At 45.8% G+C, this 27,916-nt stretch overlaps 1 protein-coding gene across 1 annotated transcript; it reads right to left on the minus strand.

Moving 5' to 3' along the window:
- Positions 1-1,534: 1,534 nt before the first annotated feature.
- On the minus strand, positions 1,535-27,916 carry LOC119384901 (longicornsin-like). Its single transcript, XM_037652542.2, has 3 exons — positions 27,747-27,916; positions 15,344-15,388; positions 1,535-1,730 (listed from the first exon to the last, which is right to left on the minus strand). The coding sequence occupies exons 1-3, from the start codon at positions 27,790-27,792 to the stop codon at positions 1,582-1,584; spliced, it is 240 nt and encodes a 79-aa protein (XP_037508470.1). The 5' UTR covers positions 27,793-27,916; the 3' UTR covers positions 1,535-1,581.

Raw genomic sequence — 27,916 nt, forward strand, 5'->3', positions numbered from 1 at the left:
CAACCGGGCTCACTCGGACTCAAACTCACGTAAATATTACTCACTAGGACTCACTTAGACTCAGACTCACGACTCACTCTGAGTCTGAGTGAGTCGACTCGTGAGTCCGTTGGCATACAATTAGATATTTTCTTCAGGACGCCAATGCACATAAACGCGAATATCTCGCATAGTCAGTACTCTGCGATACTCATTTTGATCTGATACCTTCACATACGAGTTAACAATAATTGCAAGCTAATAAGGACATATTTATTGAAAGGTGTGACTCACACGAGATCTTTTTATTAAGAACTTGCTTTGAAAAATTTTGCGGGAGGGGGGGGGAGGGGTCAAGGCACGCCTCTGATCAATAAATATTGAGCTGTCGTATGAAAGCTAGTGTGTTGAAGTATCTGTGAGTAGAAGTGAGTATCAATGTGAGCCTCCATAAGGCTGATAGTAATGCTGAAGTTGAGAAGCTATCACCATAAGCCGGCAAAAAAATTTGGAGCTCACTCAGACTCACTCATGGAATATATTTTGCCCTTAGGGCTCACTCGGACACAGACTCGCCAAAATTTTCCTCAAGCGGACTCACTCGGACTCAAACTCACCAAAATATTACTCGCCCGAACTCACTCAGACTCACGCTGATGGCTCGATCCGAGTCTGAGTGAGTCTGAGTGAATCGACTCATGAGTAAGTTTGCCAACCTATGCCGTCAACGCACTTTATTCGTCGACAATCTGCTCAAACCACTCGCAACGAAGCGTCGCTGTGTACAATTGCATACACACCGCCGACCACCTATCTACACTAACGCGATGATGGTGCAGCCACATGTAGCCCGATCTCGAGGCGAATCTACAGCTTCTTGATTTTTAGTGGGCCGGAGGTGAGTGGAGGGACCTGTCTGTGGCACATACCCGGCAGGAGCTGTGCGCACTACGTAGGGATTTCTACACACTCAATTCGTAACACTCTGATTCAGCTATGAAAGCTATAGGAAAGTTCTATAAAGGAGGGAATATTAACCCGTTGAGCACACCTGTGAAATATGCTATTCAGTGAAATGCTTGTGAAAATTTAGTAAAGCGCTGTAACAGCTTCACGTAAGCTGTGAACATGTAGCAGTTTTTTTGTCTCGTACTTCCAGGAATTGTCTCGTAGAGGCGCGTCTGAGTTTCGCGTGTATTTTAAAATGCGCCATAGCTTTCGTATTCGTGATGCTCTTGGCATTTTCAATGCGTACATGCGAAGTATATACCTCGTTGCGGGATCGGCATTGAGGAGAACTGGAGCGCATTGCCTAGATTTCTTACTTTTTCACCATTGCCAGAATATCCGCGTCCAAACGTTCATTTGTATTTTTATCTCAATATGGCGTGCATGTGCGCATGGACTAAATGGTAGTTCCAAGGAATGGCACTCGACGCAAATCAAGCTTCTTAAAACGCTACTTACTCGATTGAGAGATGGTATAACAACAAAGCTCAGCACTCTATCGTTGCAAGATCTCCAGTGTGGCGCGACAAGGCTAGAGAGAGAGCAGCATTTTATTTGAAAGAAGCACTTCCAGCATGTAATCGTCGAGCCTCTTCAGCCCACGAAGATCGGTGGCCTGACGGGGATGTGAGTGTCGCACATGCAGCGGAATCCCTGGCAGTAGCCCGTGCTTCCAGGGTAAAGCCGCATGCACCTTCTTTGGCACGCGAAAATCATTCCCCGTGCACAACCGAAGTCACGACCTGCGATAAGAACTGGGTTAACGCAATACCGACATATTTTGCCACCGGGTGCGTTCAGATAAGAACGTTGGTCCATGTCCACGGACACCCTGTCATTTCACTGAAAAAAAAAATTTCCCTGTCAGAGCCCTCAGGGACACGAAACCAATCTTCGTCTAGTGAAAAAAAAATTGCACTAGCCCAAAAAATTTGGAAGTCTCCACTCAGCAGAACCGCTTTTTGCGAGTTGCGCGAAAATGAGATTTTTGCCGACATCCTACAAAAGAACTACTGTAGGTGAAAGTGTCCAAATTTTTCTTCGCCTACTATGAGTAACGTGCCTATACAAAGCGTTGTTATCTCGCAGTCTTGTTGCCCAGAGTTTATGAAAAAAATCGCAAATACGGCAGATTGCCCAATAATGCTCTAAATGCAGATTTTTTCGCTCCGCGTCTATAACACTCAGAGTTTCCAAAACTTTTCAGATCGTTGCCGCACATTAGGTTAACGGTTGTGCTAATATGATTGCCGAGAATGACGTCAAACGCAAACCGAAAATGCATAAGTGAAGGCATGTCTCTAACAATGCAATAGTATGAAATCCAATGAAAAGCCACCACCTTCGATTTTCCTTAAATCCCCACAATTAAAGCTAAGGGCGTGCTCTAACTTAATCTGTAAAAATATGTTGCATTATTTTTGTAAGGTCGGAGTTACAAAGCCACCAAAGTGTCTGAATTGACGTTCACGCGTAACCACTTATATGAGCGAGCATGTCGCCATAGTTACCACACTCATAATTTTTAGGTCTTAAGTATGTTGTCACGTATTCACGAAACATCCAATTGACAGAAAAAAAGAAGATTTGCTTCAAAGTGCAAAATTTGTACGTATGTACTAGTCGTCGTACTGCTCCTGGTGAATATTAATGAGAACTAACAGACAATAACGCCAAGGAAAGTATAGGGGGTGTTATCTGTAGTATTTAGAATATAAATGTGAAGAAAGTAAAGTGGACGAAAAGATAACTTGCCGCCGGCAGGGACCGAACCTGCGACCTTCGAATAACGCGTCCGATGCTCTACCACTGAGCTACGGCGGCGGTCATCCTCCCGTCCACTTTATATGTGCATTAAACCTTGGAGTGTTAGTCAGCGCCATTCGCAGCCATGGCGGCGAGCGTGGAACTCTTTTTCTGCCTTTCTGGCGTCACGTAGCACGTGATCTTTTTACGAGCTGGCAGCTGACCAATAATCCCTCGCATACTACCTGAAGGCATCAAGTCTGCCAGAACGAGACCCTCGCTATGAATGAAGGAAAGAAGATGGCTCTTAAGGGCTCGTTTTGTTTGTTAGACACAATATTAATGAGAACTAACAGACAATAACGCCAAGGAAAGTATAGGGGTTGTTATCTGTAGTATTTAGAATATAAATGTGAAGAAAGTAAAGTGGACGAAAAGATAACTTGCCGCCGGCAGGGACCGAACCTGCGACCTTCGAATAACGCGTCCGATGCTCTACCACTGAGCTACGGCGGCGGTCATCCTCCCGTCCACTTTATGGGGTATATATGTGCATTAAACCTTGGAGTGTTAGTCAGCGCCATTCGCAGCCATGGCGGCGAGTGTGGAACACTCTTTTTCTGCCTTTCTGGCGTCACGTAGCACGTGATCTTTTTACGAGCTGGCAGCTGACCAATAATCCCTCGCATACTACCTGAAGGCATCAAGTCTGCCAGAACGAGACCCTCGCTGTGAATGACGCGTTATTCGAAGGTCGCAGGTTCCGTCCCTGCCGGCGGCAAGTTATCTTTTCGTCCACTTTACTTTCTTCACATTTATATTCTAAATACTACAGATAACACCCCCTATACTTTTCTTGGCGTTATTGTCTGTTAGTTCTCATTAATATTGTGTCTAACAAACAAAACGAGCCCTTAAGAGTCATCTTCTTTCCTTCATTCATAGCGAGGGTCTCGTTCTGGCAGACTTGATGCCTTCAGGTAGTATGCGAGGGATTATTGGTCAGCTGCCAGCTCGTAAAAAGATCACGTGCTACGTGACGCCAGAAAGGCAGAAAAAGAGTGTTCCACACTCGCCGCCATGGCTGCGAATGGCGCTGACTAACACTCCAAGGTTTAATGCACATATATACCCCATAAAGTGGACGGGAGGATGACCGCCGCCGTAGCTCAGTGGTAGAGCATCGGACGCGTTATTCGAAGGTCGCAGGTTCGGTCCCTGCCGGCGGCAAGTTATCTTTTCGTCCACTTTACTTTCTTCTCATTTATATTCTAAATACTACAGATAACACCCCCTATACTTTCCTTGGCGTTATTGTCTGTTAGTTCTCATTAATATTGTGTCTAACAAACAAAACGAGCCCTTAAGAGTCATCTTCTTTCCTTCCTGGTGAAAGTAATTATTGGAAAAACTTCGTCTAGATGCACACTCGAGTCGGCTTTTCGCATGCAACAGTTTCTTCAGCCCTAGTGCAGAGAGGACGCGAGACAGGCATTGAACGAAGGCTGGGTCCACGCAGAAAGTATCCTGGAGACGGCACCCACTACCTGCGCCTCCTTGGGCCTGGCCTAGGTCGTCCGACAATGACGTTTCGTCTTCACCGCCATCTTAAGAGGAGATGTTTCTGTTTAGTAAAATACTAAGTTTATCTCTTCAGCAGCAGTTTGCTCAGGAACAAAATTTTTGATGGATACAGACGCATCTGTACATTTTACGCCGATCTGTTTGAAGAGGCTGAAGGAGTTTCGAAGACGGAGAGATCTTCTTCTGGCATAAAGCTCATGAACAAGGCGTTATCCAAATCCTTCATACTCCGAAAGTTCCGCTTATAGCTGAACTTTTCCTTGTGCTTGTTCAGATAACGCTAAACGCTCGCTTTGAGCTGTGCAACTGAGCCATACATCTCAGGAGAGTGAGTACAAGAAGCGCTGCATGCTGCTCAGTAGAGGACTGCCTGGCAGTCGGCGACACAATTGACGGACAGGGTCGCCAGGTCGAAAAAACAAAAACAGCCAGAAAATTAGAAAAACTAGGCATAAAGTAACCAACTTGAGCCAAGGGCAGTAAAAGTAGCCAAACGTAGGCACGCATGTGCGACAACAGCTGCCAATTTTTTATTTAAATGGCTAAATAGCTAAACTTTCGCCTGCAAAAATGTAAATATGTGCAGCACAAACACTTCAAAATTAGTTCCGCAGATTCCAGCATAAATTGATGACTTCAGCAATCATTTCATGGATGATGCCGTAGTCCCGTAGTGCTTGCGTTGTTGAAAAAAATGCCCCCACCTCCCCGAAGGGAATTGTGAGGAAATGCGAATGCATTTCTTGCACCGAGAGTACACGGCATAGTAATCGCTTCACTACATTTATATATACGTGCGAGCGAGCGGACGGGAGAGTGGGGCGCAGGGAGGAGAGAGAGCGAACGGCGAGAGAAGGAGCGGCGAAACACTACACCTACCTTCTCCTACACTCTCTGCACACACGCGGGAGCTCCGCCGAGCTCCCGCGATGCGAGCGCCCTCACACGCCAGAGCGCGCTCCTCCTCTCCACTCACTATCCGCTACTTCGCCCGCACCACCTGCTCCGGTTGCTAGGGGCGAGGATAAGCGCGCGCGCCCACAGCTTTTGCTATGGGAGAGGGAGTGAGAGCGGATAGATAACACCTGCCGACGCGCGGACACCGACAGACGCCTGACATGCCCCGACTAAGAAATACATTCACATTTAAAGAATGTGGCAGATCCCACGTACCGGGGCAATCGATGTTACGCGAAGCATGCGACGAGACGGTGTCTGTGGGGTAATATTTTCGTATTGAGCAAAACGTTACGAAGTGACGCTAAAGAGATGTAGAATTTAAATGTTGAAGAGAAGCCCATGTTTTATATATAACCAGTTGTTTACACTTGTGTAACGATGCCAACAGCGAGTATTTATATGCTGTATTTTCTGGCTTTGAGTGGCCTTACCAGGGACGTCGACAACACTGGCGTTTAAAGGGTAACTTACGGTGTGACGTAACGTCAATCCTCAAATTAGTGTACATACTGTAGAAGGGTACGCATTTGGGCTGGTTGGTTCATGATTACGGGTGAGAAACAGCGCTAAAAAGACAGGACAAGAAAGGACACGAGACGACGGCGCTGACTAACAACCAAATGTGCTTTATTCCTTCAGTCAGCATAAATATACTTCACCACTAACGTAATGAAAATACAGAAAACTCAGCCTGCGCAGAGGCAGTAGGGCGATCAACGAGACATGAATTCTATCTCCTTCGGAAGGAGGGAAATCGAGGGGAAGCTTACACATGCCTCGCCGCTATTGTAGATGTGATAAGCTTCTGAAATGAGGCGCGCGCGCTCGTCATGGTATTTTGACAAGAAAGTGGTATCGTTAAAAGATGGATGGCAACCGCAACTGTTACAGTGAAGAGATAACTGACTATCTGTAGCTTGTTTTTGAACCTTGTTCAAATGCTCGCGCATGCGGTCATTAGCTAATTATGCTGACTGAAGGAATAAAGCACATTTGGTTGTTAGTCAGCGCCGTCGTCTCGTGTCCTTTCTTGTCCCGTCTTTTTAGCGCTGTTTCTCACCCGTAGTGTACATACGTCAGTATTATCGAAAGTGTAATTTATGGGGCAGTCATGCGAATATCATACGTAACTTTCGGTAATGTATTCCTCCGGGGTCGAGCAATGCTTCAATATAGCTTGCTGAATAATAGGAATACAAGTGAAATGTTTATTAGACTGATATAAAAGCGGAGCCAACACTGGAACCATAGACGTTCATCTGATAAGACGACTGTATCGTAGGAATACATATGTAGTGTTTATTGCTTTCTTCTAAAATTAGACAGTCAACACAGCAACCACAATTGACGTTGCACAGCCATTACGCCTGCATAGGTTGTTTTTCCAAACCAGTTTATAGACCTGGCGTGGCTCTGCGGTAGAATACCTGATTGCCACGCAGAATGCTTGGTTTCGATTTCTGCTGGAATCCTAATTCCTGTTCTTTCCATTCGTCGGGTCAATGCTGCCGATGTTGGTTTTTCTTAATGCTCTCGCATTTAAATTACCAACGTCTGTTCTCGCCGCGCCTGGGCAGATGTAAACTGTCAATCACCTGTGACGCATACCCGTACCCCGCGGCCCGTGGTGAACTGGTATGTGCCACACGTGTCTCAAGGAAAGGGTTTGACGATGTACGCGACAGGATTTTCACGTTTTTCATGGCATGACCCGAGAGTCATATTCGTCAGATCCTCTTACCCTCCCATGACGATTTTGGCCTATACCAAGTTCAGGAGGCCATCATGGAGCACTCAGACGTAGGCGGCTAGATAGATAGATAGATAGATAGATAGATAGATAGATAGATAGATAGATAGATAGATAGATAGATAGATAGATAGATAGATAGATAGATAGATAGATAGATAGATAGATAGATAGAAACGCTCAAAGTGCCAGAGGTTCGCTAAGAAATGCTTCACATTTAAAAACTTGGAGGACGCTTGAGCTTCGCCTTCAACAGTAGAACGCGATAGCGTAATCGGGCCCCGTGCGCATCGCCTTCTCAAATGCTAGCCTAGCTTCGCTTCTCGGTGCATGCCTCAGCCGTGCCTTAAGGAAACGAACGACTGTGCGCGTAAGATCGGCCGTTTCAGAACTCTCTTAAAATACCTATTGCACGTACAATTGGTAAGTTCCCCTACGCCATAATTCCTTTTGCCAATCAGCGACGGGCGCACTGCGCGCCCGTAAGGCAACACCCCATTCCTACGCAGCTGTTCCTTTTGTTGATGCTTTTGCTGCTGCTGATGAACAAATATGCCTGAGCGATTTGTAATGGATGGGCTTTTAAGCCACCCACTCGTTGCGTAATTGACATGTTTTCACGCCGGGCGCGATTCTACGCTTCTGCCACGCAATACTGCATGCGTTAAGGGGACTCCTTCCACTACACGACATTCATATAGCGTGTTTCTCAGAAGCAGCTTCAAGAAATAGCTCTTGAAGAGCGTAGCTCTCCGCCATGATCGACGAGTTCTGTCTTCCGAGAAGAAGCTGCTCGAGTGCGCAGTGTTGTTGAGACTTTTGAGCCCGTTCCGGAGTGGCTTGCACTTCTGGACGCTTGTGTGCGTTTGCCTGACTTTTGAAATGCCTCCTACCGTAGGGAACGGTGTGGGTGTTGTGTATTTTAAGGTAATTCTAATGTGACGAATTATGTAGTGCGCGGTTCACAGCAATAACAGGTCATCTTTCCAGGAAATAAAAAAGAAAAAGAAATAGTGTAACTCTGAGGTAGAACACGCTTGCCACTCAGACGGCCTGTGCTCAATCCTGACTCGAACCCGAGCTTTATTATTTACTGTATTTACATCTGTCTCGATTGTTCATATAATGTTTTTTTCCGAAGCACTTTAAGGTAATATTGTTGCTGTGTGGTAGAACACCTGCTTGTCACGCAGACGGCCTGGGTTCGATTCTGACTCGAACCCGAAGAGTTGTATTATATATTTTATGTGCATCATTCTCGATTTTTTGGTCACGGACAACTTGATGATTTTTCGCTCGCAACCAACGACGCCGTCACCGACGCCGACGCCAGAATTTCTGCAAAACCAGCTCTTCAGAGCTGTCGCGTTAAAATGGCTGTCTCTTGAAGCGTCTTGCATGCGTTTTCTTAAAATGACAAGAAGTTGTGACAATAAAAACGAGTCTACGGCATGGCATGATGATTGCGCTCAAAATCACAGTTGCTGACATTGAAACATAAATTGTAGCCTCTTTCGCAATAATTTCTTCCCTGATGACGAATCCGGAGTCGCAGTCCGTACCAAAGTCTAAGAAATGATACAAGCAGTTCGTCGGATATCGTAGAAGGATTGGTTGGTGGCCAAGTTGGTACGATATTATAAAGGGAGCACTAAAGAACCAGGACAGAAAAGGCAAAGCCTGCAACACAAGTGCTCACTAAAAACTGTTGTTAGTCAGCGCTTGTGTCGCTGCCTTTGCCCTATTTGTGTACTGATTTTTCAGGGCTCTCTTGAAATCTTGGATACCCGATTTCTAATGTCGATGAGTGCAGGGTGCCATGGATGTGCAGCGCTTTCGATTCCTGTTTACTTCCAATACTGGTTTGAAGCTGCGTTCAGCAATAGTTGGTATGCTAACTGAGGCCCCGTGCAACATCTCTCAGTGAGTCCCAGCTGCATGTATCCAAGAGAATTTTGCTTTTGCGTGCGCGAGGCCTGCTCGGCTGCGAAATTATAAATGTGTACCTTTTTATCTTGTAGCGACACGCTCTGCGCATAATTCCGCGCAGATAGTGGGTGCCGTCTCCGGGACCCCTTCCGCATGGACCCAGCCCTCGTTCAATGACTGTCTCGCGTCCTCTGTGCATTAGTGCTGAAGAAACTGTTGCATGCGAGAAACCGACTCGAGTGTGCATCTAGACGAAGTTTTTCCGATAATTACTTTCGCCAGGAACAGTACGACGACTAGTATTTACACCGAATGTACAAAATTTGCGCTTTGAAGGAACTCTTCGTCTGTTTTTCTTTCAATTGGATGTTTCGTGAATATGTGACAACATACTTAAGACCTAAAAATTATGACAGTGGTAACTATGGCGACATGCTCGCTCAGTTAAGTGGTTGCGCGTGAACGTCAATTTGGACACTTTGGTGGCTTTGTAACTCTCACCTCACAAAAATAATGCAACACATTTTTACAGATCAAATTAGAGCACGCGCTTAGCTTTAATTGTGGAGATTTACGGAAAATCGAAGGTGATATTTTTTTTATCGAATTTCAAAATATTGCATTTTTAGAGACATGCCTTCACTTATGCATTTTCGGTTTGCGTTTGACGTCATTCTCGGCAATCACGTTTAGCACAATCGTTAACCTAATGTGTGGCAATACTCTAGAAAATTTTGGGAACTCTCAGTATTATAGACGCTGAGCGAAAAATGTGAAATTAGGGCATTATTGAGCGATTTGCCGTATTTGCGCTTTTTTTTCATAATATATGAGCAACAAAACTGCGAGATAACAACACTTTGTAAAGGCACATTACTCATAGTATGCCAAGAAAAAATTTGAGACTCAAAGCTACCAATAGTTGTTTTGTAAATCCTATTTTCGCGCAGTTCGCAGAAAGCGGTTCTGCTGAGTGGAGGCTTCCCAATTTTTTCGACAAAGGCAAATTTTTTTTTCGCGTGACTGGGGACTCTCACCGCAAAATATTTTTTTTTCAGTGATAATAAAGGGGTCCCCGGACATGCACCGACGTTTTTATCTGAACACACCCCGTGGCAAATTGTCAGCCGGAAAAAAGTAAAACACTTGAGCATGAAAAACGCAACTCATGTCCCAGGAACTCGCCGCTTCTGCATTTTATTACGTTTCTTGATATGTCCTTAAGATGATGATGACCATCGCCGTTGCTATCACCTTCAGTTATAGTGACAATGCTTAGATAGGAACGGTAGAAATGAAATGTAGTTCTTGTAATAGGTGACTGCCGCGTAAGCAATTAAGAGTATCTAAGCTGAATTTCATGTGACGGCTGTTTAGGTAGACATTCTAGGTTTATCTGATCGAGAAATGACGTGCGTCAAGGCAGGCCAACAGGCCGATAGCGACGGTCAGTGTAGGCTGTAGAGAGGATAGTGGCAAAGGACATGTTCACTGGTGTCCCCATCACGAAAGAGGTTTTTGTAAAGCGAAAGACCTAGATCACATAAGCAGTAAGGTGCCTGCCTGCTCTCTAGTGCTGCCAGAAAAGGCGCATAATTGGCAGAAAAGCAATAAGTTAAAAGTAGTTTGCCATTGCGGAATAATTCGGCAAGTGGGCAAATTAACCACCTTTCGACATCGTGTGTTTAAATGTGCTAATTAAAAAAACACCAAGTCAATGAACATTTACACCGACCCATATTACAGATGACGAGACTCTAATGTGAACTGCTGTAACAAGAAGGAGAATATTATTTTCTATTGATTGTTCAATTCTATACATTAAAGAAGCATAAAATGAATCGGCTTTTACAGAAACCCAAAGCCATAATGTCGAAATTCTGATATAATACCTGCAACGGAAACCACATTCCTCATTCCTCAATATTTCTTGCCATCTTTTAAAGGGGCCCTGCAACACTTTTCGAGCATGCTCAAAAAGCGCTGCCGATCGGTAGTCGAGGCTCCCGAGAACACGCGAGCCAAATATTATAGCGATGCGCACGGCCTGGAATTTACAATAAATTCTCAAAGTCAGCTGAAAATCGCTCCCTCTTCTCTCGACAAATGATGTATTAGTCCGCAAAATATGACGCGATTGTCGGCAGTTCCACCATTGGCTGATGTTATAATCACGATAACACGCTCATTATTACTTTCGTTGTTAATCTTGAGTTCAATAAGTAGATAATATGTATGTTTATGTTCTGTTATCGCGTTAAAAACACCGAACAAACATTAATATTAGCACTTCCGGTCTCACCGACAGCTCGTAGTTGCGTGGTTCCGTTTTCTTCGCCATGCGCAGTGCCGAAAACGTGAATATTTCTGTGCTTTTGACCATCGCCGGTTGCCGTTGAGAGTGGCAGCCGTTCGAGTGTTGCCTCGTCAGCTGAGAACTGCATCGTCGGCACGTTCTCACGACCGACCGAGGCACGGGCGCAGCGTGTCTCCGATAACAATGCTGGCGTACGGTAATGGCGGCGCTTCGGGGTCGTCTGCCAGTGCCGTCTTAAGAGGCGGTGTATCGGAGTATGGGCCGAAACCGATCTCAGCTGCCATTCGTTTCAAACGAGCGCGCAGGTTTGCTTCCATGGTTGGCAGAGCGATGAAAACACTACGGCGTTCGAGGTGCACACCCAACATTACCAAACCGACGCGCAGTTTGCAACCACGCGCGATACACAGTGCGATCATCGTCCCTCCGCTCGACGAGAACGACGCAAGCCGACCGGAAGTGGCGGTACAGACCACGTGGTTGCGCCCAGACGTCAGAAAGAAAAAAATGAAGAAAAAAACTCCGCCGGCGCTCTTCGGCGGTGCCTCGCTCCTCTGCGCTGCCTCCCTCGACTCGCTGCCTCGCTTTCCGCGCGCTCGCGGCGTTGAGTTGAGGGAGAAAGCTGCGGAACGTGATCTCTATAATTTGGTAACACCACTTAGACTTGACGGATTCGAAAAATTTTTGCGGCATATGACTCGTGAAGAGTCATACGTCAATAATGAGACTATTCCAACATAACTAAGAAAGGTGTTGCAGGGCCCCTTTAATCCTATAGCTTAAACAAGCACCAAAAGAATAGGCATTTACGCGAGAACAAATCCATGATATCGATTCTCTGAAAAAAAAAAACATCGTTGATCCCTCCGTCATAGGAATCGGAACAACACGAAAGTAAAGCGTGCCCTTACAGAAGTACCTGAATGTTTACTGTACATTGATATCAGAGAATTTGCAAAATGTATATTGATGTCTGGCAGCTATAGCATCGTTTAACGTGGATGTACCCACTTTGATCATTGGTGGTACATCTCCATCCCGACGAATAACGTCCATGTTAAATGACTAAACAAACCCTTGTGGTAGCTGTAGTAGTTAACGGTGAAAGCGTAATCAGAGAACGAGGTGTGGTAGCCACAAGAGCGTCGCATATTGGACGCAGAACTTGGTCGCCATCCCGCGGCATGTTAAAATGTGATTGAACACCACGGCCGGACTAGAGGGAAACGCAAAGCGTGCCGTGCCGCCCCGGTAGCCTGGCCGCAATTTTTCTTGGGGCGAGCGCGTGAGCGGGGAACGCGTTGTTACAGCCACCTGAGGCAGGTGCGCGTCGCAGAGCTATTTTTGGTTTGGATTAGCGTGATGCCATGAGCGAGGCCGACGCTGTTACGACGCTTGCTCTAAGGTCGCCACCTCGCGGTGTGTTAAGGCATTGACAAAATTGAACTTCTATTGAAAACGCGCCCAATGGGACGGACGTGTAACGCGTTGCAGGTGCTTATCGCGGAGGCCACAGTAATTACGAATTACTTTACCGCTCCCAAAGGGCAACACCACCCCGCCGACCAGGAGAGTGGTAGATATAAAAGGCGGGTTTGTAAAGCCTCTAGAGTCTGTGACCGTGGTGCAGCAATAAAGAAAAAAAAAGTGACCGTGGTGCAGTGGATAGCGTGCCCGGCATCTGTTGTTGCGGACCGAGCGGTCGTGGGTTTGATGCCCGTTGTCGGAACTTTTTTTCTTTGCCATCTGATCGTGTATATTTTTTCGACATCATTACCGCGACGGAAATACGTCAATGAAGTCTTGGTGGACCACGGCGTAAAACACTTTCGTGTTAAAAATTGCTGTAATGAAAACCACGTTACTCATTCCCAAGTTTTCCACGGATTGTCTAATTCTATGCTGTAAAAAGCATGAATTGAATGGGCATTCACACAAACCCCAATCTACGGTGTCGTGATTCTGATATAAACTGCTGTAATAAAACCACATCCCTCATTTCTCACTAGTATTTCCGATAATGTGTTTTATTCTCTATATTAAATAAATATCAAGTCAAATGGGCCTATGCACAAAACCGAATCCATGATGTCAAGATTATGATATGAGCAGTGAAAACTACAATATTATTCCTCAGTATTATTTTCTATCTGGAAAGTGCTGTGATAGCTGGGACAGTACAGGACACCTGGGGGGCGATCGGAGATCTGTTCGTTCCGCTTGCTCATTCTCCTGGGGAAGATCAAGCGCGCTGATTGGCTGAAGCGGGAGATGCCACTCAAGGCAGGGGGGTGTCGCCATTTCTTTTTTTTGCTTGATCTTTTCGTTTTTGGTGACGTCATATCGCGGCATAACGAGTCGGGTCATCGGAGATCTCTGTTCTGCGCCGTTCGTTCTGTACCCATTCTGGCGGCGTACGCGATTGGCCGAAGCAGGAAAAAACCACGTCTCTGAGGGGCGTAGCCATTTTTCTTTTTGCGTGATCTTTTATTTTTTGGTGACGTCATACCGCGTCATAACGAGCATGTCGTCTGTTACAAACGAACGGAGCGCGAGACCGTTCGCACGCGTTCTCTCGAGCGAACAAACGGCTTCGCACGGCATGATGCGGCGGTTGCGGGTGCCGCAACAACTGATTTTGAGAAAATGGCGCTTGCGACGTGTGCTTCTCTTGCGGTTGGAGGTGCGAGATGCGTTTGAAGACATGAGCGAGTGCGGCGTCGCTTTCTGTTCTCGAAACGAACAGTGCGAACAAAATGAACGGGCCTGCCACTGGGCTGTTGTCTTACGCGCAGGGACTTCTTAGTTCAAAAGCGCTACCTGCTACTGCCACGTATCGTCCCGGTACTCACTCGTGAACGACGGCCCTAGTGGGCACGACGGCGTAGGTATCTGTGGGTGCTCTTTTATAAAAGCCAGCAGAAGCTCCTTTTGATGATTCGACACCCGGGAGCCAAGCCAGACATTCCGGTGGGACGACATCTTGAAAAACTGCGCGAACCGCTACTTTTCTCTTTTTTTTTTTCGTGTGCGCGACTTCACATAACGACACATTAGAAAAACTAACACCAATAAATATCAGCGCTCAAACCTATTGCTGTTTCAGAAACTGTTTGAGCTTGAAAAGAAAAACAATATCTTTTCGTATAACAACTGTATTTATTAGAAGGCGAGGAACACTTCGTTTTGAAATATACGGTCCCCTTGCCGAGGACCAACGATGCGCGTCTACTTCCGGAAAGCTCGCCGCTCACCGCTTGACGATTGGCTGTCCTCTTCCTCTCGGCGGAAGAGAGCTGCGCACCGCCCACTTTTGTGACGTAACACCGCCAGAACGAACGCGGAACGAACAGAGATCTCCGATCCCCACTTTAGTGGTTACGTTTTTATTCCATGCATCGTCTTTCATATCTCATTTATCAGCCCTTATCGGCAAATGGATTATATCAGTACTACCACACGTTTCCATGTGCAGCACACTCCTGAACGCACATGTCAAAGTGGCATTGAGTTCACTTTTGTGTCTTATCTGTTTTCCAGCTACAAACACGTCTCTGAGATAACACGCGGTGCTTGCGAGCCAAACGAGCGGCATAATTTTCCTGCGGGTTTGTTTTCGTCGTCATCTTGTGCCCACTTTTACTGCTACGCTAGCATTTGCCTCTTGTGCTCTGCAATCATCCCTTAGAAATGACAAAAGTATGTCGTGCTTTGCGTTTACGAGGTATACATTTCCCTTACCGCTACTAGTAAATGTAACAACATGAAGATGCCGAAAGAATTGAATTTCTAGAAAAGTGCAAATTATGCTGCGAGTCATTAGATTCCTGCAGTCTCTAGCAGAAGCTAAAGTAACCGGGGCCCTGGTGAATATCAAGTACACCGCAAAATGGATAAACCGAACCACTTGAAACACATGTCACTAATATATCGGGTCAACTATATTCAAGTCTTAAAATTTAGCATTTGATCCAGTCACACAAAAGTGTTCCGAACCATATTGTGCCCCCGTGATGCTGGTTAAGAAAATATCCGCTTAGCATCGTTCCTGGTACAAAATAGTCACTCACGTTGACGCAGGTGGGCTTCCTCACTCACGACGGCCGTTACACATCCTGAAAGAGAATTTTGTTCTCAAGTTAGATCTCTCACTAAGAGTTAATAACAACCCATGCTAAACTTGCAGTGTGTCGGAACGAAATGTTTTCTTTTCAATTTTACTTTCGTTCCACCGCAAGAAGTTTCTGCTCGTTTTTGTTCCGGAACGAAAAAAAAAAATGTTACGTAATGGTTCGTTATGTTTTTTTATGCAAATATCCAAAGTTAAATAAAGGATGAAAACATGGGATTTGTGGTATAGTCACTTGCGCTTTTCTTAAGAAAGTGGGACGGGGGTAAACACATTATTCCCGCGTTCTTAAGAGGAGCAGAAGTAACTGTATTACGAATTCTTACCAACTGGCGCAAACCAGTACCCTTCTCAGTTATAGGATTTATTTAGTAGTTATGGTAGTTCTTAGTAGTAGTTATAGTATTATATTAGTTATAGACTCTGCCTTAATACTTCCTTTTCAGTTGTGTCTCTACCATGACACTCGCTCTTAGCCGCTGTGCTGTGCTGCATACTGCGATGGGTGCGGCGTCTATCGCGCAAATTATGATGTCTTTATAGTCTCGTTATAGAAGTTTATCTTGCGTGGTGCTTCGTTACGTCTGAAGAATGCAAGAATGGGATTGTTTTGCGTCTTGCGGCTTTCACACATAAGTCAGTTGAAATATGTCGTGGATGTTTGTTTTACTTACATACGGTGCCATTGAGTGATATGCAAATTAGATTCTAACAATTCTCACACCATCGGTGCCGGCAATAGACACTACAGAAAAAGCATTTACGTAACAGAGCATAGATTGGTGTACTGTATCTTCGTTCTTTCTTCTGATTATTCAAGAATTGTTCAAGTCATAATTTGATAGTTAGCGCAAGTGCTTTTCTTTCCTTTCCTCTGTTTGCATCCCATACATTACGCAGGTATCTGTGTGGTTTTTCCCGTCCGTTTAATGCAATATGTTTTTGTAACCTGCTTGTAAAATACGGTCTGTGCTTTATTCATATTTTTTAATTGTCTGCGTCATTCCTACGGTTTACATATGTACATCCCATTTGAGTTTCCTGTTATGTCAAGGCGATGTTAAGGACAAAGGTAAAATGATGTGGTCGAGCCGGGAGTATAGAGTAACCAACATTCTGGCTACGACTTAGTAAAATAGTGAAACTGAGTTTGCATTATAATAGTAGAAAAGATAAGAAAACATCTTAAAGATGTTAGGAAGGAGATTAAAAAAAACAATATAATACCAGGTACTCTATGTTTCTCATGAGCGTCCCCACGAGCTGTTTCATGCTATTTTCCATGGGTGCTGAGTTTTCTATTGTTTAGCATGTAAGTTTACGATACGTAATGCTCAAGTGGCGCTGCTTTTACGAGGCGCCTGTATCATTTATATACAGTGTTTCAGGTAACTAGAACGAAATATTTACAAAAAAATACGGCAGATCCCACGCACTGTGGGAATCGATGTAATGCGAAGCAGCCAGCAAAGAGCTGTACACATCGCCTTGTTTGTCTTTGAGCCAAATGAAATCATTCATGCCATGACATCTAGTTCACCATATATCGCATGTTTGCCATGCACGCATGCATGCACAATCTGGTATATACCATGCCAATGAAACGTATATTCTGGTATATACAATGACCATATACATATACAATATACATGACCTGTTATTTATGTTCATCACGCACTCGTGTCATGCCATACCAATTTTGGTATACATCCAGTTAACAAAACGGCCGGAAGTGCACCATAACAGTGTCATGTAAATCATTCCGTACATGACATGCATAACATGATTCGCATATTAAGACCTGTCATTTATGTTCGTCCTACAGGCACATCGCGCAATACCAATTTTGTTGTATATCAAACGAGCAAAATGGCCTCGAGTGCGCCATGAGCATGGCATGTAAATCATGTCGTACATGTCGTGCATGTCATGACTTTCATGCTACCACCTCTTATTTACGTTCGTCATACAGTCGCGTCACGAAATACCAGTTTTGGTGTATATCAAGTTAGCGAAACGGCCACGAGTGCGCCATGGTCATGGCATGTAAATCGTCACACATGGCATGCATGTCATGCTTTTCATGTTACCACGTGTTATACATGTTCTTTATACAGTCACATCGCACAATGCCAATTTTGGTGTATATCAATTTAGCGAAATGACCGCATGTGCGCCATGAGCGTGGCATGTAAACCATGTCGTGCACGCCGTACATGTCATGATTTTCATGTTACCACGTGTCAGTTATGTTCGTCATACAGAAATGTCTCGTCATATCAGTTTTCGTATATATCCATTCATCTAAACGGCCGCGAGCGCCCCGAGTCCATGTCATGTATATCATGCTGCACATGACATGTGTGTCATGATTTGCACGTTAGGACCTGTCATTATGTTCGTCATGAGCTCTTGTCACGCCATACCAATTTTGGTCTATATGAAATTAACGGAACGGCAGCAAGAGCCCCATGGCCTTGGAATGTAAATTATGCTGTTCATGACATGCATGTCATGATTTTCGTGTTATGACCTGTGATTTATGTTCGTAATAAGATCATGTTATGCCACACCAATTTTGGTAAACATCCGATAAAAAAACGGCCAGGAGAGCACAAAGTCGTAGGTGGATAGATAGATAGATAGATAGATAGATAGATAGATAGATAGATAGATAGATAGATAGATAGATAGATAGATAGATAGATAGATAGATAGATAGATAGATAGATAGATAGATAGATAGATAGATAGATAGATAGATAGATAGATAGATAGATACGCTCAAAGTCGCAGAAGTTCGCTAAGAAATGCTTCGCATTTAAATGTGGTTAACCTCAACTGAATGAAACCAAGGCCATGAGTTTCCGTCATGTGGCGCTCGTTAGGATATTTTTATATTGCGCTCAATTGATTGATTAACTAAAATCAATTATGCAATATTTTTAATATTCACTGTTGGGCCAAGTGTGTTTCGTTACGTTGTAGGGGGCATTTAAAAACTACCGATCGAATTTTTGAGGCAACGTACGAGCTGCGTGGTGATCTCTGCCGGCGTTTAAAGAAAGCCCACGAAATATGATCACATGACTGCTCTCGGGCGCTGCCGTACTGCAGCGCTCTCAAACGAGCTTCGAGCGAAACAGCCGGCACACGGACTATGGACGAAATAAGCGGCCACAACTCCAGGCATCGGCTACACAATGCGTCAGTATGTTTGACAGCCGCACTCGTCAAGGAAACGCCATCGTCCCCGAGAAGCGGTAGGCTATAATCCGTGCGCCCGTTGTTTCGCATAAAACACACGTCAGCCGATAAGTAGAATATTACAAGTCATTGAAGCGTTGTGTCCTCAATGTATACCTCACAAAAAAGCGTCGCTACCTGCGTTGCAGTTGCTGTAAACGTGTTGGGTGATCCGGTATTGCGAAACCGCTAATATGTTTACGGACATAGTAGACTGCACAGCAGTATTCGGGATCGTGCGAAGGCTTCTTATGGTGCATCCAGACGACGGGCCAAACCGCTCTTTTGGCCCGCGGCCTCGCTGTCACGTGACCCTTCACTTCCGGTTGGGGGAGTCCGTAGCTGGGCCGGGGATCGGGAGGGCCAGCAATGCTGAAAACTACAGTGTACTGAAAACATTTTCACGAACCGCCCGTCCCCATCGTCGCCTGCGGGCCGCGTGCTCAGAGGAGTGGGGTGTCAACAAGACAGGTTTTTTTTTTGTTCTTTTTTCTGTAGCCGAATGCGCCGGCGGCTCTTCGAACTTGCGGTTTCTCTTTCGAGACGCGCGCGCTGCATCGTCTGCGATAGGCCTCCAACGCTCAAGTTTGCGCAGCGCCGTCCGCCGCCCCAGCGGAGAGAGGGGAAAACTCCGGTAGCTGGGACGGGTCGCTCTTGCTTGGTTTTCCCATCGCGCGCGCGGAGAACGTGCTCCCCGGGGCTTTTATCTCGCATTTTTCACGCTATGGGTGCCGTTCCTTCGTCGTACTCGAAAGCAGGCACGCAGTCCTGCTGCATTGTGAACTGTCACAAAAGTTTAAAAATGTCGAAGAGCCGAAAACTTCCTGTCATGTTCTACCGTTTCCAATGCAAGCAGTCCGAGGAGCAGAGGCGTCAAGAGTGGATTATGGCAGTTCGCCGCGATGCTTTCGCGGTCTTGTCACCTTGAAGCAGTTTTTGTCGTACACAGTATTACGAACTATTAACGGGGAGAAACGCGATGATCGTGCTCATTTGAAAGGGAAGTGCGTTTGTGAACCGAAGTTACAACAAATAGACAGCCGCTGTACGTTTCGAGATTGCGCGCTGGCTTTCCGAGTCAACCATTTGTAATGTTACAGCAGCGGAGCATTTGGGCTTATTACACCACAGTTTAAATAACGTACCGTGAGTACTAAGTGTTTAATTCAGCTGATTGCGGTACATTTCCCGTCGCGGCTCCCTGTAAACAGAATTAAGCTGTATGTTTGCACTGAGCGTTTATATTGGCCTTGCATGCGACACGCCGTGATTGCTTAGAAGGCTGAAGTGTTGCGCTGCTAAAATCGTGGTCATGGGTTCGATTCACGCATACAGCAGCTGCATTTCGATGGGAGCGAAATGCACTAACACCGGCGTACTTAGATTTACGTACACGTTAAAGAAACCCAGGTGGCCGAAATTAATCCGAATTAATCCACCACGGCGTGCCTCGTATTAATGTCATGCGTTCGGCACGTAATAAAAAGCCTTGCATGCCGCTTTGGAAACGAGCTGAAAAAAGAACCAAGGTGGCAATTAAATTTTCGATGGCTTCGCGAATTCAGATGCGCTTATTATTGGGCACAAATCTCGGCATAATCATACACATGCGCGATCCCAGTGGGTATTGCATAGTATCAGGGGCGTAGCCAGAAATTTTTTCGGGGGGGGGGGGGGTCCAACCATACTTTATGTATGTTTGTGCGTGCGTTTGTATGTGTGCGTGTACATATACGCAAGCAAAATTGAAAATTTTCGGGGAGGGTTTGACCCCCCCCCCCTGGCTACGCCCCTGTATAAAGCGAGCTGTCGAAACAACCAAAGCGACATTCGAATAAGCGAACACGGTGCGTGATGAGGCGTCGATATTATTCGAAATGAAACACGCCTCTGCAAGAAACATCCATCGTCGAAGTGGGCATGAAATATTTATTTATTTTTTGTTTGCGTATATCATTATGCTGTCAAAGGGAGCTCTAAAAAAATCCAACGCGACATTAAACTTGCGATCCGACGTTGTTATCATTCGATGCAAACGTCGGCAAAAGTGAAACTCCCACGAAACTGAACACTGCGCATTGCGATGCAGCCAGTGACTCAACAGGGCAGATGTAAATTTATGCTCTTCACACTGAGCTCATAATAAATTTAAAGCCGCACGACGAACTTGGCATCTAAGCAATTGAAAAGTTATCAATAGAAAACGCACTCGAAAGCGTGCTGGTTGGTTGCTGACAGCTCCGAGTATACACGACTGCCGCAACGAATGTGCGTTTTACCGGTAACATAATTACAGAACTCGCGCAGTCACCTCCCTACTCATGTCAAAGAAATGTGCCCGTTCAGCATCTGCACGCACGTAGCGCTCGCACAAACAGCATCGCCCTTGACGACCTGCTCGGTCCCGAAAAGGTGGTCGATCAGCCGTCCTCCTCTGGTAAGATTCCCACCGTTAAAACGTTTTTTTCCATCTCTGGGATCTTTCTAAACCTTCAGAGCAAGCGACACGTGAAGCTGCACGTGCACGGCGAGCAGAGAACAGCGCGTGCAGGGTGCCTGAACGTGCGGAGACAGCGCAGTCAAAAGGCAGGCGCGGAGAGGGGAGCGACCGGTTTTCGCTAGAAAGGCGGCGAAACGCGTGCGCCGCAGCGCCCCCTGGCCGAGCTTGGGAGGCCTATTGGAACAGGACTCGGCCCGGGCTTTATTCCTCCCGTTTCGGACTGCACGTGAGTATCGCGCAAGCGGACGGGCCACTCGCGTTCCTACTGTCACGTGACTCAGCCGCCTGCGGGTCGGTCCATCGTCTAGATTCACCATTATTGACGTTTTTGTAAGTGGATGGCAACCCGCTAGCTGGTAGGGCAAGCACAGCAGCGACTCCCATCAGTTACAAAAGTGAGAAGCAAATACCACTAACAGCGCAGCGTATAAAGAGCTGTCATGTTTAACAGTGAAATCAATCCCATTAAGTTGTTTCAGAATTAAACTGATACACCTTGAGCAATGAAAAAAAAAATCCGTAAACAGAGGATGGGTGCTCGAGCCGATGTTTCGATGAGTGGGCTTGTCTTCATCTAGGCTGTAACTCCTCAAAGCACCCAACCCCTGTTTACGGCTGTTTTCATCGCACGCTTCCATCTTCGCCTTCCTGCCATTTTTTTTTTTTTTTGGATACCTTGAGCAAGAAAGATCGAACTTTTGGGATTCCAACAGATGTTTGATTAAAATCAAACAAGGTTTGTCGCAGGTAAGAAAATTTGGAGCGAACATTTTTGTAACTAGGCGTTTGCTGATTCATTATATAGATCTATAATAACAAGTTTACAAATATAGTCCAGGGTTCGATGGAACACCGTCTGGCGAGGGGCATACATTTCTTGCGAATAAGCAAATACTCGCCAAAGTTGCAACGAAAAAAGAATTTATGACGTTTCCAGACCACAACGGGTCTCATGTTCACATACAAGCGTAACAAGTTGGGCCGTGCCTTTACATGCGTAGTAGATGGCGCAATGATCTGGTGCAAGTATCGGGTAGATTTCCACGTGTCCGATTAAGTGTATGAGGCGTCGACTGGAATAATAAATATTCCAGAAGAAGGCGGGATGAGAGTGATTTTTGGTGCCGATGACTGTCGCTGAATTCCAATCAATGCTGTGACCCGTGTTAAGATGATGTTCAGCTAGTGCATTGCCGGCAGCATGTCCCTTAGCTACGTGATTTTGGTGCTGCTTGATACGCCGCTTGAAGTTGCCTGATTCTCCTATGTATGATGCGTGGCAGTCTTGATACGGTATCTTATATACCACTCCAGGGTAGCGTTCACGTTCCAATGGATCATTAACGCGGACCAGCTGGCTTCTTAATTTGTGCGAGGGCACGTGTGCGACTTGCACGTCATAGCTCTTGAAAATTCTTGCAAGGGTTTAGCTTACGCCGGGAGCATATGGAATGGGCGCAGTTTTCTTGCAATCGCTTGGTTTGATTCCAGGAGGTTCTCTGGAGCGGAGTTCCTGCTGACGTAGCAGGAACTCCGCTCGAAGTATCTTATATACAATTATCGTAAGTATCCTATGTATCTTATTTACAATGTATCGAAGTATGTTAAGATACAATTGGGAGGTATCGTATCGGATACAATAATTCCGGAAGTATCTTGTATCTGTATTTCAAATACTTCTTGCCCGAGTATCTTGTGTCCTATAGCGATACAATTTCAAAGTATCTTTGCCCAGCCCAGCTTGCAGCTGCTGTCCGGATGAGTTTTTAAGCGCGCAGAACTCCGATATTGTGTTGTTCTCGTCGATTTGTGGCAGCACAGTGAGATCCTCTGACCATTTGGCTCTGGGTGTCGAAGAAAATGGCTGCATTTTCTTGGCCCGAAATCTCCGTCAAAGATTCTACTGCATCTTTCGCCTATGTTACCTTCAATTATTACCGTATTTACTCGAATCTAGGCCGCCCTCAATTGTAGGCCGACCCCCGAAATTCGCAAGGCCAGAAAAAAAAACTTAATCATGGTACTCGAATCTAAGCCGACCCCCCCCCCCACTTTCGCACATTCGAAAAAGAAAAAAAATACATCGCCTCAGAATCGAGGAAATACGGTACTCACATGAAAAGTGCGGTTGGAATTTAAAACTCTGTACCAAGATCGTTCGGTTACAGGCGCTGTTTTTTATTTTGAAATTTTCTCTCGGGATTTTACACAAAAAGCTACAAAACAGAAGATCAAGAGCTCGAGTTGACTTGCGACTCCTTGCGCAGCGCTGGGTGAGATCGCTTGGCGCTGCTTGTGTTTCTTATAGCTACTGCAGCCTGCCACGTGAGTACCGCGGACTGTCATATTAATGAAGCGGAACACCTGCGCCGTAAAACCAAGGAGACATCTTCCGAGGAGTTTGCGCGCGCTACTTCTCATATCACGCCTGGCTTCCGCATATGCAAGTGTGAAAGCTGTTCCCCAACTCAGACCTGTTCTTCGCAAGCGAGCCTGGCGGCAACGATGTCCGCCAAAAGGCAACAGCAGGAGACTAACAAGCAGTCATCATCCGACTGCGAGACCAACCTTCATGCAATCTAAAGAGACCACTTCATTTGATTAGTCGTAAACTCTGGATCTCTGGCATATTCAAGCTGACGCACCACGTACTTCAAGTGAGCGCCATTCATTGCTGCCATGGTTTAGTTAACGTAGATAAGAAAAGTAAGCTGGATGCAAGTGAATACTCTGAATGGGTGAACTTGATTTCCGCACAAGCTGAAACGACAGCGTCATGTATTTCACGAAAATCAACAAAAATGTCTCAACAAACGGAAAAGTTGACCGGCGTTCCGCGTCGGCGTCCCCAATCGACGGCGTCAACACGAGTGATGCGAAAAATCACCATAACGTGACAACGTAACTATATGACGTCATCATGACGTCAAAGACGACCAAAATTTTTGACGTCATTATGACGTCACTTCGACGTCACCACAGGACGTCGTAGCTTGGTCAAATGCGGGCCGATCACGGAGGCACTTAAAAACCAGGTGAGGTGCCTCCGATCCTGGAGGCAGTGAAAAACTACGTTAGGTGCAGAAGGCTTTCGGGAGATGGTGAGCAGGATCCATGCTGAGCTTCTTAAAACAGCGCTAGCATGAGACACAGAGAGAGGCTACAAAACGAAGCGCTCAACCGACGCTTTGTCCTGTCGCTTCTTTCTTTGTCCACTCCTAGCGCTCTTCTCAGAAGTTCAGTACGTACCAAGAAGCCCGCATTAATACTCTATATCAGGATCAATACATCGGCTGAAAAGAAAAAGAAGATGGCTTTCGCCTGCGAGTCGTCTTAGGTGAGTGCCTAAGGGACACTGGGAGTTTTTTTTTTTTTTTCGCTTTTCATATCGCTTAGCTCACGCACATAAAGTACGAATACATTTCGGCAAAACTACCGCTTTTTTTTTCAGTCATTCTTACCATGGACATCAGAAGAGTCGAATCGCCCTCTTCCGCATGTAACCTCTATCACAAATCACGAACAGTTCAAGAATGTCGTGACTAACATTGTATGATTAGAATTTTATTTGTTTGCTCATTTGCTGTTTCGCATATCCCGTTTCTCATGTAATCACTCCCCTCTCTGATGGCTTTGGGTGTGAGGGTATGTTAAATAAATAAATAAATAAATAAATAAATAAATAAATAAATAAATAAATAAATAAATAAATAAATAAATAAATAAATAAAGTGATCGCGAGTAAGCTGAGAATGCCTGCCACATTTATGTAACCTATTTTATGCACCTATATTTCTCAGTCCCACGATCCGCCCTTCACGTGATTATCTGGTCGTTTTCGGACAGCTTCAAGCGGATGAGTACCGCTCTCAATGTTTTTTTTTAATCATTTGGCGTGTAAATACCATGTGAAAACCTGTATTTGTGAAACCGCATTACTGAAGAGGCGATCTTTACTCATCCCGGAAACGAAACTGCACGAGCAAGACCGGCGAGTGGCAGCGCTGTCTGTTACAAAGAAATATGTTGAGGTGCGAGCGCTCTACCACTGCACTTCATGTCGTAGTATGAAACGCTGGTATAATAATAATTGCTGGGGTATTAGGTTCCAGAACCACAATCTGATTACGAGGGACGGCGTAGTAGAGGGTTCCAAAAATGTCGACGGAGGCGTGCCTGAAAATGGGGCTCTGACTATGTCAGCAACATGGCGGCACAGTCAGGCAGGTGAGTCTTATCAATCCTTTGTAATATTCCACTCACTGAGCATGATCACGTTATAATTACCAAGCAATTAGCTGTACTTCGTAAGGTGAATCCCTGAGGTGGTGAATACCGCTGAAGGAAGTGAATGCGCCGACGCCTCGGATAATCGGGGACTTCCTGCAGTCGTTGGACTTACCGTCCTCGCCCACTCTTTCGTAGGTCAGGTGCACGGCTCATTTGTGACCTCTTCGGTCAAGGTCAGTACCTTTATTCCACCGTGCATATATTCTCTGCAGCAAAGTTAGAGTTCAGCGTGCTAGGCATAAACGCCTTTTGGCTCCGTAGCGGAGAACGAAGATTCGACCCAACGAGATCGACACTATAGCTAATACGATGGTAAATCCTTGCTGCCAGAATCGAAGCGAACGTCAAAACTGTTGCGGAACGAGGACGGGGACGCAAACAAGAGACACACAAACACAAAGCGCCCGTCCTGTGTGTCTCTTCTTTGCATCCCCGTTTCTTGAGCGCTGCTTTGTTCTGCATCAAGTGTGAACCAACGTGCCTTAATACGTAATAATTGTCCTCGCTTTAACCTTTAGCTTGGTGTTAGTGTTTGCGCTTATGTAAGTCCTACGCGAGAAGCAGTAAGGAAAACAAGACACAATTTTGTCACACTGGAGAGGGCATACGTCAGGGGGCATACGTCGAGCTACGTGATCTTCGGCCTGCAGCTGAGCACATCTGGCCGGTAAAAAACTCGAGAGTTCGCACGAGTGCGCGTACCTGCTTCCACTAAACAGTGTGCAAAGAGAATATGCAGTGAGCGGGCACAACTTTCTTTCAATCGAACCTTGTATTGCCTCACAAGTGTCATTGGCATTGTAGGTGATACCGCAAACAAATGCGGCTCTCGAAGGTGCGCCAGTCACATGGCAAATTGTATACGCCGTGTTCCAATAAATGATGCTCTCTCGATCGTGGGATTGTCGGCGATAAGCCGTTTCTGATACGGCGACGTTATCTTTTGTTGAGGTTATCGGGGTGACTTCACGTTGCCACATTTCATTGTTGCCCGGACATGAACCCGTGACAGTCGTTGTGGCCTGTAACAACTGAAGTGTTGCTCTGCTAAGCACGTGGGTGAATGTCCTCGTCCATGGAGGAAGAAGTTGGGAGGTAGCATTGCGCAATTCGATAGAAAGAAAGAAAGACGGAAAAGGAGGCCAAGATTCGCTTGCCCCCACTTTCTGATAGGGCGCCTGAATTTTACTTTTTTTTTCTTTGCCCAGTCGCGCAACAGCGACCGGGCGGAAAGTGCATTTTACGAAGCAGCCATAGATCATTTTGCTCCCTGTCCGCGACGTGAAAGAATATTTGACAGGTCGAATGGGACTGCTCTGACGACTCCATTTTGACACGGCCATTTATGGCTGTATCGCGAATAACGCATGGGCGGTACACCGTTTAGCTGGCGCGAGTACTGGTTGGAGGGCATGCCTACGCTTTCATCTCTTGCTGCAGCAGGTGAGTGGCAGTGTGTGTCATACGCCGAACGCTTACACATGTGCGAGCTATGTCCGAGGTTTCATCATCATCAATTGCTAATACATCGGCGATTCATTAGCCTCAATACACCCTTACGTAAAAAAAAAAAAGCCGAACTGTCAGCGGCAAATATGCGTCTACCTATACGGTAAATATGCCTGTGTCAACGGTAAATATGCACGTGCCTGTGGTGGCATGTGTCATGCCACCGCAGATACGTTGAGGTCGCATTCGGGCGCTTCTACAAAAAAAAAACAAAAACCAAACCCATCACAACGAAAGTCTTTGTTTAATTAGAGAACGATGGGTAGAAACGTATCTATTTCATATAAGGCTGTTTCTTTGAGTATATTTTGCTGTCTCTCTATTGCTGACAAACCCATGGTCTGCAATGGTTTACTACTGCAAAGATCTATGACGTTACGATTGGCTGGTAGCTTACGAACAATGCGTAAGAAGGTTTTGTACATACGAGCGGAGCTTTACAGTTTTGGCTAGCGCACACTGTTGAATAAATGACGCGCATGTGCTTTTACATATGCTTAGTTGACGATATGAATCATTTGTACAGTGGCATGCTTTAAAACATTATATGTCGTAATTTTTGTTGAGGTAACTGCAACGACGTGTTCAAAAGCGACTCAGACTCCTCAATGCTTCGCGACTGACGCTGAAAGTACGAGTGCTCTGCTTACAGAGCAACATTAGTAACAGGCGCTGCCTCAGGGTTAACAGTTTTTGTGGGGTTGTAATGTACTGGTAGTTGAGCCAGAACGTTGTCGGCTCGAAGTGCCTTTTTGAACTTGCCCAAGAAGGCAGCGTTGACGCAATGCAACGCCCTTACCTGCAACGAGCAGAAGAAAGCACAATGTCGTCGCCCGGCCGCCCATGATGCGTTGAGTTCAGTAGCAACGTCGCACCTGCCGCGTCGCTGTCTTATTTTTCTGTAGCCGTGTTCAGCTGCGGTTTGGGAGCGACTCCGCGAGAAGCGCAATAACCCGGACGTCTCGGCCG

Source organism: Rhipicephalus sanguineus, chromosome 3, assembly GCF_013339695.2.
Source record: "Rhipicephalus sanguineus isolate Rsan-2018 chromosome 3, BIME_Rsan_1.4, whole genome shotgun sequence".
Lineage (NCBI taxonomy): Eukaryota > Metazoa > Arthropoda > Arachnida > Ixodida > Ixodidae > Rhipicephalus > Rhipicephalus sanguineus.